This window comes from Ruditapes philippinarum, unplaced genomic scaffold, assembly GCF_026571515.1.
Source record: "Ruditapes philippinarum isolate M1 unplaced genomic scaffold, ASM2657151v2 ctg18_1_1_1_1, whole genome shotgun sequence".
Classification (NCBI taxonomy): domain Eukaryota; kingdom Metazoa; phylum Mollusca; class Bivalvia; order Venerida; family Veneridae; genus Ruditapes; species Ruditapes philippinarum.
Genome location: NW_026861115.1, coordinates 475286 through 492620, shown reverse-complemented (window position 1 = coordinate 492620; position 17335 = coordinate 475286). Strand labels below are relative to the sequence as shown.

Sequence of the window (17335 nt, the reverse complement as noted above, 5' to 3'; positions counted from 1 at the left end):
ATAGTTAAAGTTAAGATGAACTTTTTAATCAATTTGGAGATAATTTATTAATTCTTCTTTAAATAAATGCGGTATCGCTCAAGAGTACTTCTGAAAAAAGGAAATAGATAATTAAATCTTTTTAAGAAGCTGTGCGATTAGCAACACATTTTCAAGTTTTCACGCTGTCGGGACTCGAACAAAAAGACATAAAGAAAAAGTCAACGGCCGCTGTTGTGTAGTGGTTTTAGCAAAAATACTGACCGGCAATCCAGAGAACCCGTGGTTCGAGTCCCGGCTGCGGGCGGTGCCGATTTTTCCATGTATAATTTCTCGCTCATCGACTTCTTTATTTCATATAATATATCTATATATATATATATATATATATATATATATATAGACATTTTTACGACGCGGTCCGTTGCTATGAAAAAATCGACCGGAATTAGAATTTTCTCCGCGCATGCGCAATCTGCGTAGGGCAGAAAATACTTCGCCCTACATAGAAATATAGTAGACGTTCATAGACAATACCGAGTTAGTTCAAGATAAACGGTAGAAAATTATATGAAATAGCTTTTAACAAATATAGAAAAGATGACTTACACACACTTAACGCTTTGTGGCGAAGAATGTCATAAAAAGGCATGGAAAAGATACTTGTTTAAGAATTTACGATCACGGACCTGACACTGAGATCATATTTTTAAAGATGTGGAAATGTATCTTATATATATCCTTTATCCGATTTGCATGTGATGCAAACAGAAAAAAAAGTCACATAAATAGATTTCAATTATTTTTTTTCTTCAAAAGATGGGTTGTTTGGAAGAGATATAACACACATTTTATTCCACTCTTCGTAAACATGATATTTTAATAATAATGCAAGTCAAACACATTTTTTCTCTTCTCTAAATCCATTAACAATTGATCGGCGTATATTTAAAAGTTACCATTATTATTACTTATTAAATTACCAATTCAATAAGCGTAACTAAATTAACTTTGTTATGGTATTTAAAAGTCCGGTGATGCTTCCAATCTGTCTGACACTTGCCGCCTGACCAATCCAGTTATTCAATAAGGAAGTGTACAATACAATTGTTGTAATATTTTTAATACAGGGGTAATAAAGTTTTATCTATAACACCCTGCTCGTTTCAATTTAAAGTACTGATGGAAAAGTCGTCTAATGATACCTTAAAAAGACGACATGTGTGTGCCCTTTTTGACCATTGTGATTATTAGTCCCCGCACATTTCGTAAAGAAGAATTCTTTAAAAAAATAAATTCAGGTTTCAGTAACTTACCGCCTTAAGTCATCCCAAAATTAATGATTTTGGGTGACATAAACAGAAATCGCATCTATTAAAGCCTTAAACGTATGATAGACTGTACGTAGACATCGTTATTGCGTTTTGCCCTACACAGAATGCGCATGCGCGAAATGCAACATCCGTTGCTATGGAAAATCGTATTGTAAAAAGGTCTATATATATATTTATATATAGGCAGGCAAATGACATTAATATTTCGAGAACAATTTCGAGAACACATTTACATATTTAAATATTTAATATCATTAAATTTGCCAAAACAAACAAAAGAGATTTTGTATAAATATCATTTTGTTTTTGCAATAAACACAAAACACTGTTGTATTGGAAAATTGAAAAATAAAATTGAATATTGGGAGCTTATTGAATGTCATGTCACGCAAAAATATCGACAGTATGAATTAATTTTTAATAAATGTCTTTTTATCTGATAATTTACAGCAATACCTGAAGATATATGGTCAGTGAAACTTTGTCATTTTCCCTTTGTCAATATTTTGTATAAAAAGGTAGGTGCATGTAATTTTTTTTTCGTCATATCTTTCTAATGCCAATTAGTCAGATAGCAGAAAACAAGAGCATGTACCCCACAAGAAATGATTTTAGAAAATCATAGTGTACAGAATTTCTTTGGGTGCACTGACCCACGGCCTAATAGTGATTTCTGCAGTTTCTGGAATATACATATTTACACAGTTTTCTGTTTTAAAGTTGTGTGTGTGTGTGCGTGTGCGTGCGTGCGTGTGTGTGTGAATTTACTACTAACGACACAAAAAACGTCCGCATAAGTATGACACAACAGCTAGCCGTACGCAGATGCAGTAACATGATTTTATTTGCCAAAAATATTTGTTTGAAGTTATTCTTATATTTCTTTCTATTTATAAACGGAACAAGATGAACTTTACAGTGATCTAACCCATCAATCCCTTTTATGTATTATGATTATTTTTATTGTGGCTTTCCGTTATGGCTCATTTAAAACCACTTTTATGATCACACTGTTTTAACTGCTATTATTAAGATAACAATCTGAGCTCTAGATCACCATTCCGTGTATAATTAGTTCCATTTGTTTCACGGTGAATATATTCATGACCGTCATTACTGGAGCCTTGCTTCGTTTTTGATGCCCTGTATAGAACCTTTGTTGTTGGTGGAGAAGGACGTGTTGTTAATGTGCAAGGTCTGCATTGACTTAAAACCCTACGAAAAGCCATCTTGAATTTTGTTGATGATAAACTATAGATGACAGGGTTTCCAGCACTGTTGAGGTACATCATACATCTTGCAAACCACATGATGTTATAGTATGCTTCTATTCCAATGTTATCAAGTTCTGACACTGGTGTGAAGATTTGCCAAAGAGTCACTACTCTTAAAGGACACATCGATACAAAGAACAAAATCATTATGAGAATCAAAGTCCTTACTACTTGTTTCCGGGCTTGAAGTGTTATTCTGGCACTTATGTCGTTTGACATTATTATTGAAAGCCTATCAGACATAAGTCTCTTGATAATTCTCGAATACATATATATCAGAACAAAAAACGGGATAACGAAAAACGCTATATTGTTTGCTACAATAAAGACTTTATGCCACAGTAAACGAACTATAGTTCGACAAACTTTCACGTGAGTTCCGTCATAAAATGTAGCATCTTCTAATGTTGTTATCAGCAAGAAAGGCGAGGTACAGATAAACGCTATAATCCACAGAGCAAAAATGATTTTAACTGTGGAGGTCTCGGAGCAATTGGAGAGATTTCTAAACGGGTAGATAATGGAGTAGAAACGTTCCGTCGTCATAGCAATCATCGTCAGTATTGAAACATGAAGCATTCCATTTTCAAGCAGAGGAACCAATTTACCTGAAGATAAACAAAGGGGAAATCTACAAGTCAGATTAGTTGTTCAGATTTTGCTAAATGTAATACGAGTCAAAGTATTTACGATATAAGTAATGGCATAATTAGAGATGTTAGTACAACATGTTTTATTAAAATTAAGTAAAACAAATCTGTATAGATCTATTTATAGTTTGTTAATATTGAAATTAGCTCTATTCTTAATATTACCATCACCGGTAATAATTGTCTCTGGCGAAATACAATTAGGTTTGAGATTTAACTTTGATTCTACTTTTAAATTTGGAAATGAACAGTATTGTCATTTAAATTTAATCTAACTTGATTATTTTATAATAATAATAATAATAATAATAATAATAATAATAATAATAATAATAATAATAATAATAATAATAATAATTATAATGATAATAGTAATAATAATAATAATAATAATAAATGGAATCGGGAGAAGGATATTGTTTTGGCATTGTTCGTCCGTCCGAATTTTGCTTCTGCGCTATTTCTCTGCAACTACAACTGGAATTCAACGAAACTGTATACCAAGAGGAGATGCGCATATCTTAGCCTTGTTTAGGTCAAACCTATTAACACAGTGTTATGGCCCTTGATTAGTAGTTATACAGTATACAAAAAGTCCGAAATATGTTTCTCGCTATTTCTCGGCAACTACTGGCTGGAATTCAACAAAACTTTATGTGATCCATAAATACCAAGAGGAGATGCGCATATCGTCGCCTTGTTTGGGTCAGACCTTTTAGCACAGAGTTATGGCCCTTGATTAGTAATGTTGTTTGCATATGGTCTGGAATTCGTTTCTTGCTATTTCTCTGTCACTACTGGCTTAAATTTAAATATGGCCCTTGATAGTAGTTATACAGTATGCAAAAAGCTCGAATTTTGTTTTTCGCTATTTTTTGGCAACTAATGGCTGGAATGCAATAAAACTTTATGAGAATCATCAATACCAAGAGGAGATGCGCATATCGTCGCATTGTTTAGTTCAGACCTTTTAGCACAGAGTTATGGCCCTTGATTAGTAATTGTATATGCACATGGTCCGGATTTCGTTTCTTACTATCTATGCCACAACTGGCTGGAATTTAACGAAACTTTATGGGAACCATCAATGCCTTGTTTGGGTCAGACCTTGTTATATACAGTTATGGCCCTTGATTAGTAAAGTTGTATGCATACGGTCCGGATTTCGTTTCTTGCTATTATTCTGCGACTACTGGCTGAAATTTAACGAAACTTTATGGGAACCATCAATGCTGAGAGGAAATGCGCATATCGTCGCCTTGTTTGGGTCAGCCCTTTTAACACAGAGTTATGGCCCTTGATAAGTTATGCAGTATGCATATAGTTGTTATGGCCTTTGATTAGTATACAGCATGCAAATAGTCTGAATCTCGTTTTCCGTGCTTTATTGGAACCATCAATACAAAAAGGAGATGCGCACATCGTCGCCTTGTTCTAGTCAGACCTTTTAGAGAGTGTTGTGGCCTTTGATTAGTTCTGCAATATGCATATGGTCCGAATTTCGTTTCTCGCTATTTCTCTGCAACTACAGGCTGGAATTGTACGAAACTTTATTGAAACCGTCAATACTAAGAGGATATGCGCATATCCTCGCCTTGTGTGGGTCAGATCTTTTTAACACAGTGTTGTGGCCTTTGATATTTTATACAGTATGCAAAAAGTCCGAATTTCGTTTCTGTGCTATTTCTCTGCAACTACCAGTTGGAATTCAACGAAACTTTAGGGGAACATAAAATCTAAGGGGAATTTGCTTTATCTTTCCCTTGTTTGGGGGTCAACCCCTTAAACAAAAGGGGATAGGTCCAAATATGCATATGGCAAAAATCGTTTCCGCGCATTTCTCTGCAACTAGGGGCCTGGATTTCCCAAAAAAATTTTTGGGACCATCAAACCATAGGAGATGTGATTGGGATTGATTTCCGGGTTAGCCCCATTCAACACATTTTTTGAGCCTTGATTAGTTATGCTGTATGCATATAGAGCAATAATCGTTTCCGTGGAATTCAAAAAAATAATTTGTGGGAACAATCAATTCCAAAATAAGATGTGCATATCATCACCTCGTTCCGGTCAGACCCTCCAAGACAGAGTTATGACCCTTACATATAGAGCAATAATCGTTTCCGTACTATTTCGCAACTACTGTCTGGAATTCGAGAACCATTGATACCAAGAGGAGATGTTTAACACTTACAGACCAGTTGCTCACTCATACTCCATATTTTTCACACACATTCCTTTATTGTGCAAATATGAAAATGAAAGCGTACCTTTTTACTAAAACAATAAAACAATTTGTTGATGTCTTCACGGTTTGATTTTTCAGAATTATTCTTTTTATTCCCATTTGCACGAATTGACAAAACGACTTTACTTTGAAGGCCACATGCAATCGAACAAAATATACATTTTGCACAACTCTTTAAAGACATAAAATCAAGGAAACTATGAAAGAAAGAAACAATAAGCGCACGAGCAAAACAAAATCTGATTAACAGAAATAGTAGTAAAATTCTTCCCTAATTTTTTTCTTAATTTAAGAAAATCTCCATAGGGACTTTTGAACGTTTAGTAACCGTGAGAAATATTTTGATTTGCGCTGGCAAATTGCCTATTTCAATCTAATTTGTAAAAGAAAGAAAATCATTTTATTTGTCACGAAATCAATTGTTGGCCCTTATGCGTTCAGTTACAAACTTCTTAGAAACAGTTTTATGTTTGTTATTAAATTATCTTATTTAAAAACTACAGCAAATTAATACTAGTTTACTTTAGTTATGTTGACTGTATAAAGTCTGTGAAATGCTTGAAACTCATTGGATGAACAAGGAAACACATCATCATATCGTCCTCTTCTAGATGTTAAACGTGTTTGTGCATGTGCTATGCATGTTTATCTGCTGACGTAATTTAATGATTATAGTTTGAAGAAAAAGAATAATTTCAATATACTTGTATGAAAATAGTACACTACTAAAATTCTAGTTAGCACCAAAAGTTTCCCACTATATTATGAAAAGTATAAAAAAAAATAATATTGAATAATTGAATTTACATAGTTTACACGATTCAGCAATGTTTTCAGATCGCAAAAACCTTAATGCTAGATGTAAAGATCGGGTAGGTCCGGAAATCATACATACTGCTTTGTCTGTGTTTGCCGTAATTCATCATACTCATTATGAGCTTAGGAAAAGTTGAGTACTATATGCTTGTAATTTTCTTTTACAGTGAATGCTGGCTGCACGAGCTCATGGCTAAAACAGGTAAATTCCCTTTTTAATACTATGGTGGCTGATTTACGCCATGTCGTATTTTCGTTTCTTCGCCTCAAAATGCGAAAATACGAACACACGAAGGGACGGCAAAGCTAGACTTTGTCGTCCTTTCGTGTTTTCGCTTTTTCGGATTTTCGAGGCAACAAAGCGGAAATACGACAGGAGGGCGAAAATACGACATGTTCGCGTTTCGGTTTTTCATGCGCACGGATACATCAATCTGAAAATAACTAAATGTTACAGGTATTGACATGTTTGTACCATTAGTTTATTGTTTCCCTTCTTGTTTGAAAGCATTAAGTACCGTGAACTAAGAGAAGCACAATATAATACAATATGATCTAAATACAATATACCTATTGAATTTTTTTTATGAATTTGAATTGGACTCCTTTTATTGATATCGTGCAATATGGGGAAGATGGCAGATAGAATGACCATCATGAGAGCTTTGTTTTAAAAACATGGGGAACGCCTGCCAACATGACATAATGTAGTTATAAAATTTGTGCCAAGTTATTTCAAAATTCCTCAATGCATGACAAAGTTACAGTTTGAACATGATTGTTGTGTAAGTGGGGACACAGGACGGACATGAGCCTTAGCCACGACACATTGTCTTGATGTTGTAGACATTTGTGCCAAGTTTAGAATCCTTCCATGAATGACAAAGTTACAGTTCGGACATGAATGTGTCTATTCAAACTCTTCTCCTGAGAATGAGTACATTCAAACTATTAGTGTGACTTTGAAGGTAGGGGCATGTGTCTTAGTTGCGACATGTCGTCTTGATGTGGTAGTCATTTATGCCTAGTTATTTTAAAATCCTTTGATGCATGACAAAGTTACAGTCCGGACACGAATGTGTGTACCAATAAACTCTAATTGTGATAAAGTGAACTTCAAAATAGTAGTGTGATCTTGACCTTTGAGGTAGGGACGTGATTATTGGACGCGACACATCGTCTTGATGTGGTAGATATTTGTTCCAAGTTATTTTAAAATCCCTCAATGTATGACAAAATTACAGTCTGGACACGAATGAAGTGGAGACGGATAGACGGACAGACAGACGGTGCGATTTTAATATGCCTCCCTTCGGGGGCATAATTGTTAGTAAGATTTTAAAATGCAATAAAGTCAGTGTAGAATGCTGAATGACCAGGAAGTATGGCAACCAAATGTTTTCATATGTGTGCTTTTATCATTAAATTAAACCATCAAAATTTTTAATCAAACTTAATCCAACATGCACTTTTCATAATCAAATGAAGTGTGTCTTACAATAGTCCTGTACTTGAATTAACAAACATTATAAAATGTTATCCAGTGAAAATACACTTCAGTCAAAGAGTAAATATCTATTTTAAGATGTGTGTGGGCAGTGACTTTAGCAATCGTTAATTCTCATGTCACACCCGTCAGCGGTAAAATATTTAAATAAACTGATAATCTGAAGATGGTAGGAACATATTAATGTATGAATTTGTTATAATAATTGTTGCATTAATTGATTCAAAACAGTCTGAAAATCTTACCGTTATATTATTCAATTGTTTTACATGTGTAAGGAGTGGGATTATACTTTTAAATTATACATCTACGTGAAAACAACATAATATTAATTATCTTATATAACTATTTATATATATTATATAATTTTTTATTAAATAATATATCATTGTGTTTAGACATTACAAAACTTAATAATAATGATAATTATGATAATAATTTATTGATGTCTCCATGCGTAAGTGCAACCGAAACGCGAAAATGCGAAATGTAACAATGCGAAAAAACGAAAATGCAACAATGCGAAAATGTAACAATGCGAAAGAGCGAAAATGCAAATATACGACAAATGGAATGGGAATATACGACAGTTTTTATGTGTCGTATTTTCGCCCTCTTTCTGTCGTATTTTCGCTTTGTTGCCTCGCAAATCTATGGTGCTTGATTTACGCCATGTCGTATTTCCGCTTTGTTGCCTCGAAAATGCGAAAAAGCGAATACACGAAGAGACGACAAAGTCAGACTTTGTCGTTCCTTCGTGTTTTCGCATTTTCGCATTTTGAGGCGAAGAAGCGAAAATACGACGTGGCGTAAATCAGCCACTATATAATACAGCAGTTCCTTAACATTACTATGATTTAGGTACAAATTAATACATGTGTTAAATAGTAACAATTTTGAGAATCTTCACAACATAATTTTACAGTTTTATAAAATTTCTAAAACATATTTCATTTGATATAGATTTAAACCGGGCCACTCTTAAATCAAATTGATATTAAAATAAAATGATCTCTTACATACCCTATTATTAACTGTAATGTTTCGTTTGGGAAATTAAAAGATAACTAAAATTTTCTTTGAAGCTGACAATAATTCTAACTATTTTCCATTATTAAAGTGACGCTGAATGACCAGTATATTTCGGAAAATTTGACTTTATATGGATTTTTTTTTTTAAAAAAAAAATTAGGATAAAAAATATAAAAACGGACTGTTCCCACTCTCATTTTTATAAAATTAAACGTTGCACGTAAATTCTGATGGATATTTACAGAAATTTTTGACCAAACTTGAGTTATTGTCGTTCGATATTTAAAATTTGAAAAGAAATTACCGGGACAAAGTTGTAAAAACTTGTTTTGATTTCTCCCTAGTCACTCACTTTATAACACCTTGCGTTTGGACATAATTTGTCACTTCCCTTAATGATGTGTTGTGTTTGAAATATAATTTTGATTATGCCTTTCGTTAAAGATTTAATAAGAAAATTTGTTTAATTATATTCATTTTGATAAATGAATCAGTTACCCGTACATGTATATATTTATTTTTTATATTAATCCGAAATAGAAAACATCATCATGAGCATCATTAATTATTTACAATATCATGTACGGAGAGAATGCTGTTTTAAATTCTTTGAAATAGAGACTAATGGCAAGTATCAACTGATATGAAACTGTTTCTTATATTGTCTCATTATTTTAAGCCATGTTTAATGTATGATATTTAGTGGTCAAAAGTAGTGTGCACCAATAAGTCTAGTGTATTTTATAAAATATCTAATGTTTAGTACTTTAGGTGAAAGTGAAAACAGATTTATTTCCCGGAAAAATACATTCCACTTTTTCGATCAGATATCATATCAGGTCATATTTGTCATACTTAAAGCTTTGTAACACCGCACTTTGGGGTCAAACGCACTTTGGGGTCCGACCCCATAATGCGTTAAACTTCGCACCGCACTTTGGGGTCCAACGCAGTTTGGGGTTAAAATCGAGAAATTGACCCCAAAGTGCTTTTAAAATTCTACATATCAAAAGCAAATTTGGGTTTTCCCGAAAGGCTAAAGGTGTCATATGAGTTCTGCTTTTAAAAACTGAGTGCCTGACTTATTTTCTATCTGCGACATTGGAATATTTGAGGTGAAAGTTCAAGATGGCGGTCAATACTTTAAATGATGCTTAAGTGATAAAGTTTCATTCTAAATTTTGCCGGCTTGATATATCATAAATTGTGTTCATAAAACAAAATTACGGTGGCATAAAAAATGACATTTGCATTTTTTTTTTTTTTAGTTTTGTATACATATTTTTTTTTTAGTTTTGCCATACATATTTTTTTTGAGTTTTGCATATACATATTTTTTTAGTTTTGCATTCATATTTTTTTTTGTTTTTCTTACATTATCTTATTTTTGTTTTTCATACAATTTTATGCCAATAAAAACAGTCAAAACTAGCACCCAATTTGGTTTCCCATTTCGCCCATTTTTGGAATTCGGGGCCCAGTGGTTTTCGGCCGGACAAGTCTGGTTTCGGGCCGACCCTTTTGGCCCATTTTTTATATTATATGCATTTACATACAGTAATTATTGTTTTTTATTATTTATAATACTATTATATTGAGTGTCTATTTTGGAAAGGGCTGTTGATTGGTTGAATCAGTTATTATTCCATGGCAATATGCCACCACTCAACCCCACCCCCTTGAGAATTATGAAAACTTAGGTCAATTTCGTTAAGGCACATCCAGAAATGTGCCAAAAACTTATTATGCCAGGTGTGCCGGCTAAGGGTCAGGGTCACACCTTTCCAGGTCAAAGGATAAAGACTTTGGGTTTCATGTCCCCTCCTTTATCTTTCCGAAACCCCCATGAAAGGATTTTTTTAAAGCACCTTGTGCCAAATGTTAACCACATCGGGAACCCCTTTATGCAGAACCATTCTTTGGTGTTTAAACGCGGCACTATATATTTATATATATATACTAAAAAGTGTTGTTAAAATTTTTATACCTCCAATAATGAAAATATTGGTATTTGCAAATGGCATTTGCAAATGAGCGGTACTGTAATTTACAGATGGCGAAGTGTTTGAAAATGGTGTTTTACAAATGGTGTAATTACCCAAACCTCTACTTTGCAAATGGCGTCATGTAAAAATATGTACGAAAAAAACAAGAATAAGATATGTACAAAAAAAAACTAAAATAAAATATGTATACAAACTAAAAAAAGAATATGTATGCAAAACTAAAATAAGATATGTAAGCAAACAAAAAAAGAATATGTATGCAAAACTAAAAAATGTCTGTATTCAAAAACTAAAAAAAAATATGTTCGACAAACAAAACAAAAAATATGTACGAAAAACAAAAAAAAAAAGTATCAAAAAAAAAAAATACAAATGTCACTTTTATGCCACCGTTCAAAATACTCTAGTACAGAAATTGTGTATTCCTAGAATTAAAAGATGCTGCGAAAAATATCCCGTTCTGTCGGTCATTTACTTGATAACTTTTGGTGCCATATTGAGCCCCATTTTAAATATGTTGGGAATGAAATAATTTTTTTTTCCAAAGAACTATAAATATACTCTATTGCAATGTTCTGGTGAAACATCAAGTTTTTTCAATCGGACTTTAAATAGTGATTTTTACAAAAACATTATTAAGCTTATCAATAAACTTAAGGGTTTTTGTAAGCTCCGTAACAACCGTTCGCCAGAGGCTTTTTTATGGTAAATCTTACATACTTCTTTAGAAAGAGCAAACACGAATTTTATAATGTTAAAATAATTGTATCTGAGAAATGTAAGATGCATGTTACCTGAATAAAGAAGCGATAAATGTGAAATTTTTTGTCATAAAAGAAGTCAAAACACTGTAGTATTTGACTTCCATATATAATACTAATTCACTATAACTGTACTCATCATTTCCAAAAAGCAACAAATGAAAAAGATGGTTCAGGTAATTGGCCAATGTGTATTTTTTGGATAATATAGAAGAACATCAAAATGAAAAAGCTTTTAAGAAAAACAAATAAAAGCATAATGGGCCTTTAAAACGTTATTTTTAACCCTCGGGGGGATCGATACGCCACAATCCCCTCTATACCCCCAGTGAGAATTTTCTCCGCTCTTAATGTGCGATATCTTGATATCTTTAGTACTGCCTGTACTGACTACTACTTAAAACCGCATCTACACCTCGTCAAGTTTCTTATATGTCACATTTAGCTAAATAAATGGCTTTTTCAACATATTATCAGGCACATTTTTTACTGAAATGTCTTACTAAGATTATCCAGAATTTACACCTTTGTCTATGCTAAAATGTGTAAATAAAAAACGGGAAAATAATGCATTTAGCTAAAAACAATGGAGTTAATGAAAGGTGTACATTCTTTTAAAATAAATGGAAAATTTGAGAAAAAATTATTTTAAGCTTAATTATTGATACAAATTCTTTATTTGGTGATTTATTTGGTAGAAGTTCTTCACTTACTAATCAAGATCATTTAAATCCGTATTGATTCTACTATAATTCAGGGCACATGTTTGTGTCTATTTAATACCTTGATTTTTTGTTTACCATTGTCTTTGACTACAATATATTATTTAAAACATATTGAACATTAATTTTCTATGACACCAAAGTGCGGTAGTTTGCCTGATGTTAAAAAATGCATATGTTTAACGCACTTTGGGTGTTAAAATTGGACCCCAAAGTGCGTAACGCACTCTGGGGTCGGACCCCAAAGTACGTAACGCACTTTGGGGTCGGACCCCAAAGTGCGTTTGACCCCAAAGTGCGGTGTTACAAAGCTTTAATGTTTCAAATATGCGTTTGTACAGTTCTTTTGCCTGTTATTTCAATAATCCACATAATCCACAGTCGTGAAATGAAATGTAAAAATGGTTGTATTTCCAGTTCAAAATTTAGAAAATAAACTTTTTATTACCTCTCTTTATTTACATGAAATTTTAAATTCGGTAATATCTTTATAAATAATGCTTTTTGGAAATTGATAAATGTTAATTTGAGCATCATATTTATGATTTGTTAATCTGAGCATCATTTCTATTATATAAAACCATAAAAATGTGTTACAGGATTTATCAATTTTGCAAGTTCCAAAAAGCATTATTTATAAATATTACCGAATTTTACATAACATGTAAATAAAGGGACGTAATAAAAAGTTTTTTGTATATAAATTCTAAGTCAAATTTTTCAATAGAAAATGAATGAATACATATAATATGTACAAATATTTGCAGTACATATTTTACATATTCTGCGATGTTTGAAAATTGTTTTATAAGCATAATTATATACATATTTTACATAGTCTGCGATGTTTGAAATTGTTTTATAAGCATAATTATATACATGTATATATATATAATTTCACTTAAGTGTGATATTATTCGCTTGATATTATTCCTTTTTAAGTATACAACTCTGATATATCGCACTTTGGGGTCCAACGCACTTTGAGGTCAGACTCCAAAGTGCGTTACGTACTTTGTGGTCCAATTTTGATCCTAAAGTGAGTTACACAGGTACATATGCATTTTTTAACATCATACAAAGGGCCTCACTTTGGGGTCATAAGAATTTAATTAACAAAAATGAATGTTTATGATGTTTTACAGTCAAAGCCAATGGTAAACAAAAATCAAGGTATCAAAAAGACGAATTGCTTAAAATTGGTTAACAATAGCAGATAATAGTTAATTTTATTTTGTTAAATCTAACGGTAAAAATTTATTATATCTTAATATTCAACAATGTGCCTTAAAGAATAATGTGCCCTGAATTATAGAAGAATCAATAGGGATTTTAAATGATCTTGTCCAGTAAGTGAAGAATTTCATCAAATAAAAAAATTGTATCAATTAATAAGCTAAAAAAAATTTCCAACATTATTCGATTTTTTTAAAGAATGTACACAATTCATGAACTCCATTGTTTTTAGCTAATTACATAATGTTCCCGCTTTTTTGTTGACACATTTTATAGAAACATGAAAGTCTTAGCATAGACAAAGTTTTAGTTGTATTTCTCAAAAGCTTTTTAATTTTTGCGTACTTCTATAGTATCCAAAACGATACGCATTGGTCAATTACCTGAACCACCTTTTTCATCTGTTGCTTTTTGGCAATAAGTACAGTTATAGTGAATAAGTATTTTATATAGAAGTCAATACCTCATTGTTTATATTTTGCTACATTCATGACAAATTATTTCACATTTGTCGATACATTTTTCAGGTAACAAGCATCTTACATTTCTCTGATACCATTATTTAAACATTATAAAATTCATGTTTGCCCTTTCTAAAGAAGTAACTTTTTATATGTTTCTGAGGCATAATGTGCCTTTAAGTGAAAACTCAATAAAAATTGACTCTCTACCACCCCTGAAAATCAAAGCGGACACCCTCTGTAATATGGTTTCCCTTTTAAAAACCCTCAGGCGAACGGTTATTATGGAGCTTATAAAAAGATTTTAGTTTGTTGATAAGCTTAATAATGTATTTACAAAGATCAATATTTATAGTCCGATCGAGAAAAAATTTGATATTTAACCAGAAAATTACAATAATGTATATTTATAGTTGTTTGGAAAGAAATATTGTCTGCAATTTATACATCCCCATAATATTTTAAATGGGCTTCAAAATGGTACTTAAAGTTATCACGTAAATGGCTGACTGATCAGGATCTTTTTCGAAGCATCTTTTATTTTTAGGAATACATTGAATTTCACAATTCATGTACTATAGCACAAGTTTTAGATACTGCAATTGATAAAATTAATAAAACACTTACCACTTAACGTTTTACCCCATGAGCATATTGCGAAAAATGGCCGTTTTCATTGAAAAGCCTCCTGTAACAAGTTCAAACTGCTATGAAACTGTGAAAAATGCTTCAATACTAATGAAACTTGGCATAAATGTTGACTACACCATAGCCTCTGTATCAGCATGCTCAATGGTAAATTGCCTGTTACCATGGCAACGAGGGGACGTCTCAAAATTACCAAAAATCACTATTTTGCTTTGTTTTTTTCCATCAAAACTGATTTCAAAGTGCTGCAACTTCTCAATGAATTGAGATAGAGTAAAAGGCTTTTCAGCGTCGGTTACTTGTTACCCTAAGATCGACCTGAGGCCATTTTTAGCCTGTCACATGTCCAAAATTTTCTTGGAGATGAGGGTGACTCCGCCCCCTTCAAACCCCCCAAACAGAAGGGGGCACATCCCCCTTCTGGCAACCCCCTGATGTAATATTTAGATGGGGGACGGCGCCGAAAAAGTGGTCACTTTTTTAACAACATTTCTCAAACGAAAAACAGTGTTTGGGGCCTAAATAGGGCATTTTTTCACTGTTTGAGGCTTCAAAAGGGGGGGGGGGGGCAAAAAGCCGTCGAAACACGCTTATATAAGGGAAAAGGTTAAACATCAATTATATATTTTCATTACTGCTACATCAGAATTTAAATGATACTTAGAAAGTCTTGAAGTCTGTAAAATGAACCGTCATCTTGGACTCCGCCACAAATATTTTAGTGTCACAGATCGAAAATAAGTCAGTATTTAGTATTTATGCAGAACTCAGTTGACACCTTCAGAACTCTGGAACCCAAAGGTCAATTTCTCGATTTTGAACCCAAAGTGCGATGTGAAGTGAAACACTTTGGGGTCAGACCCCAAAGAGCGTTGGACCAAAGTGCGGTGTAAAACAGCTCAATGTTGATAAATCCAGAAGCCGTTATTAGAAAAATTTGATGTCATTTTTATTCCACAGCCATTTAGGGTAAGGGGGAGTAAATTTTCCTTTGTCTGACCGTCCGTCATACTGTCCTGCTATACGCCAGTAGACTGACAAAATAGTGAAATGTGGGGACATCCGAAGCCTATAGATACATTTCTCGATTAGAAAAATTATCAAGACAAAAGTAATTAAATGACAGAGTATGATTTTGAAATGATATTATGGGTCATTGTACTTATCGCTGACTCGTTACTGATTTTAAACCATTTATTTATTTTAGTTCTGCCTTGCAAAAATACCTTTTGTTACAAAGTAGCGATCATAATTGCAGTTTCTGGTATTAGTCTTCACAAGTTTAAGTTCGAAGAACTATTTGATTTGTGTTGAGCCAAAGAGGGGTGAGGACATTAATACATGCACGATTAAGTGGGTCAAAATTAACTTCACAGTAGAGAAATCACTCAAGATATGTCTCTTTTTAACACAAGTGTTGATGTTTGATAAAAGTTGTATTAACGTGTTTCGTATCGACATTGCATCCAAAATGATACAAAATTGTTCTTCGTGGCGTGGCTTTTTTCGTTTGTTAGTTTTGTTGTTGTTTTGTTTTTTAAGACTTAGCTATTCTTTAGTACCGTTAAGTAGGGGATAATTATAAAAAAACGTATTTTATAACTGATTTTGTAAAAAGTTTAGATTGCATTACTAAGCAACGGCGGGTGTTTTACTCCTGTTTATAACTGAATTCATAGATTAGTAAAGAAGTTTTGCTTTTATGATAACTATAGACAAATACACCTAAGAGAAACAAGGGGGTCGTACCATGCGCGCGCATCCTCAAAATTCTGATACCGCGAACACTTTTGAACAAAAACGAGTCATGTAAAGCAATCAGATTAGATTTGAATTTAATTTCTTTTGCAAAGAAGATGTCTTTACTTCTAGTTTTAATATTCTAAATATCTTGAGACAAGTCTTCCCTTTCTTGTCAGTATTTCGCGTTGAATGCGATTTTGATTCTGGATAGTGGCGTTGAAATGTTACAGAAATTGAGAAATTGTCGATAAAACTGAAAGTTTCACACAACTGAAAGTTTTTTTTATTGTAGAACCTGTTTCATTAATATATTTTCAATCTTTGTTTTACTTTCCTTTGTACAAAAAAATGTCTTAAAACAAACTTTTTACAGAAAATAGACATTATAATACTGCGTACACTCTAAAAAAAATCAAGACACTGCGTAAATATTTATATGTTATTGATTCTGCCTACACTTTCTTTGAAGCAGTCTCAGTTCATAATGGGATCAAATTGATAACACTGGCGAAAAAAAAATTAAATCCTGTGATCAAGTATTCTCCCTTAAAATGTTCAAAATGTACATCCTAAACAAGGTCTGAGTTTAATATATATCTACTCGTTAATGTTACACTCTAAACTGATAAATATTTTCGTACACCGCAAAACTAACTTTTAATATTCAAATTCATAGCCTATACTTAAAGACGTTTAGTCGGTTGATGCATATCAATTTAAGAGTAACAAATATTGGAAACATTGTTTGTGTTCTTATTTTATTTCTTTATATACATGTATTTTACAAGCGAAATATGAATTATTCATAGTAAAATAAAAGCAACAGCGAAATAGTTTTCTTTTTGATGGTTTTTGCACGCGCTGTTTTGGTGCTGCATTGTTATGTCAGGTAAACAACACTACAAACGTCTGTACTGC

The 17335-nt window shown here is 32.6% G+C and overlaps 1 protein-coding gene across 1 annotated transcript in view; it reads right to left on the bottom strand.

The window, feature by feature from the left end:
- Positions 1 to 1710: 1710 nt before the first annotated feature.
- Positions 1711 to 17335, bottom strand: part of LOC132714571 (G-protein coupled receptor 54-like) — a 28423-nt gene continuing 12798 nt past the window's right edge. The window contains exon 2 of the mRNA XM_060697463.1: positions 1711 to 3195. Coding sequence (XP_060553446.1) covers positions 2342 to 3195 — 854 coding nt within the window. The 3' untranslated portion in view covers positions 1711 to 2341. The remainder of the gene's footprint in view (positions 3196 to 17335) is intronic.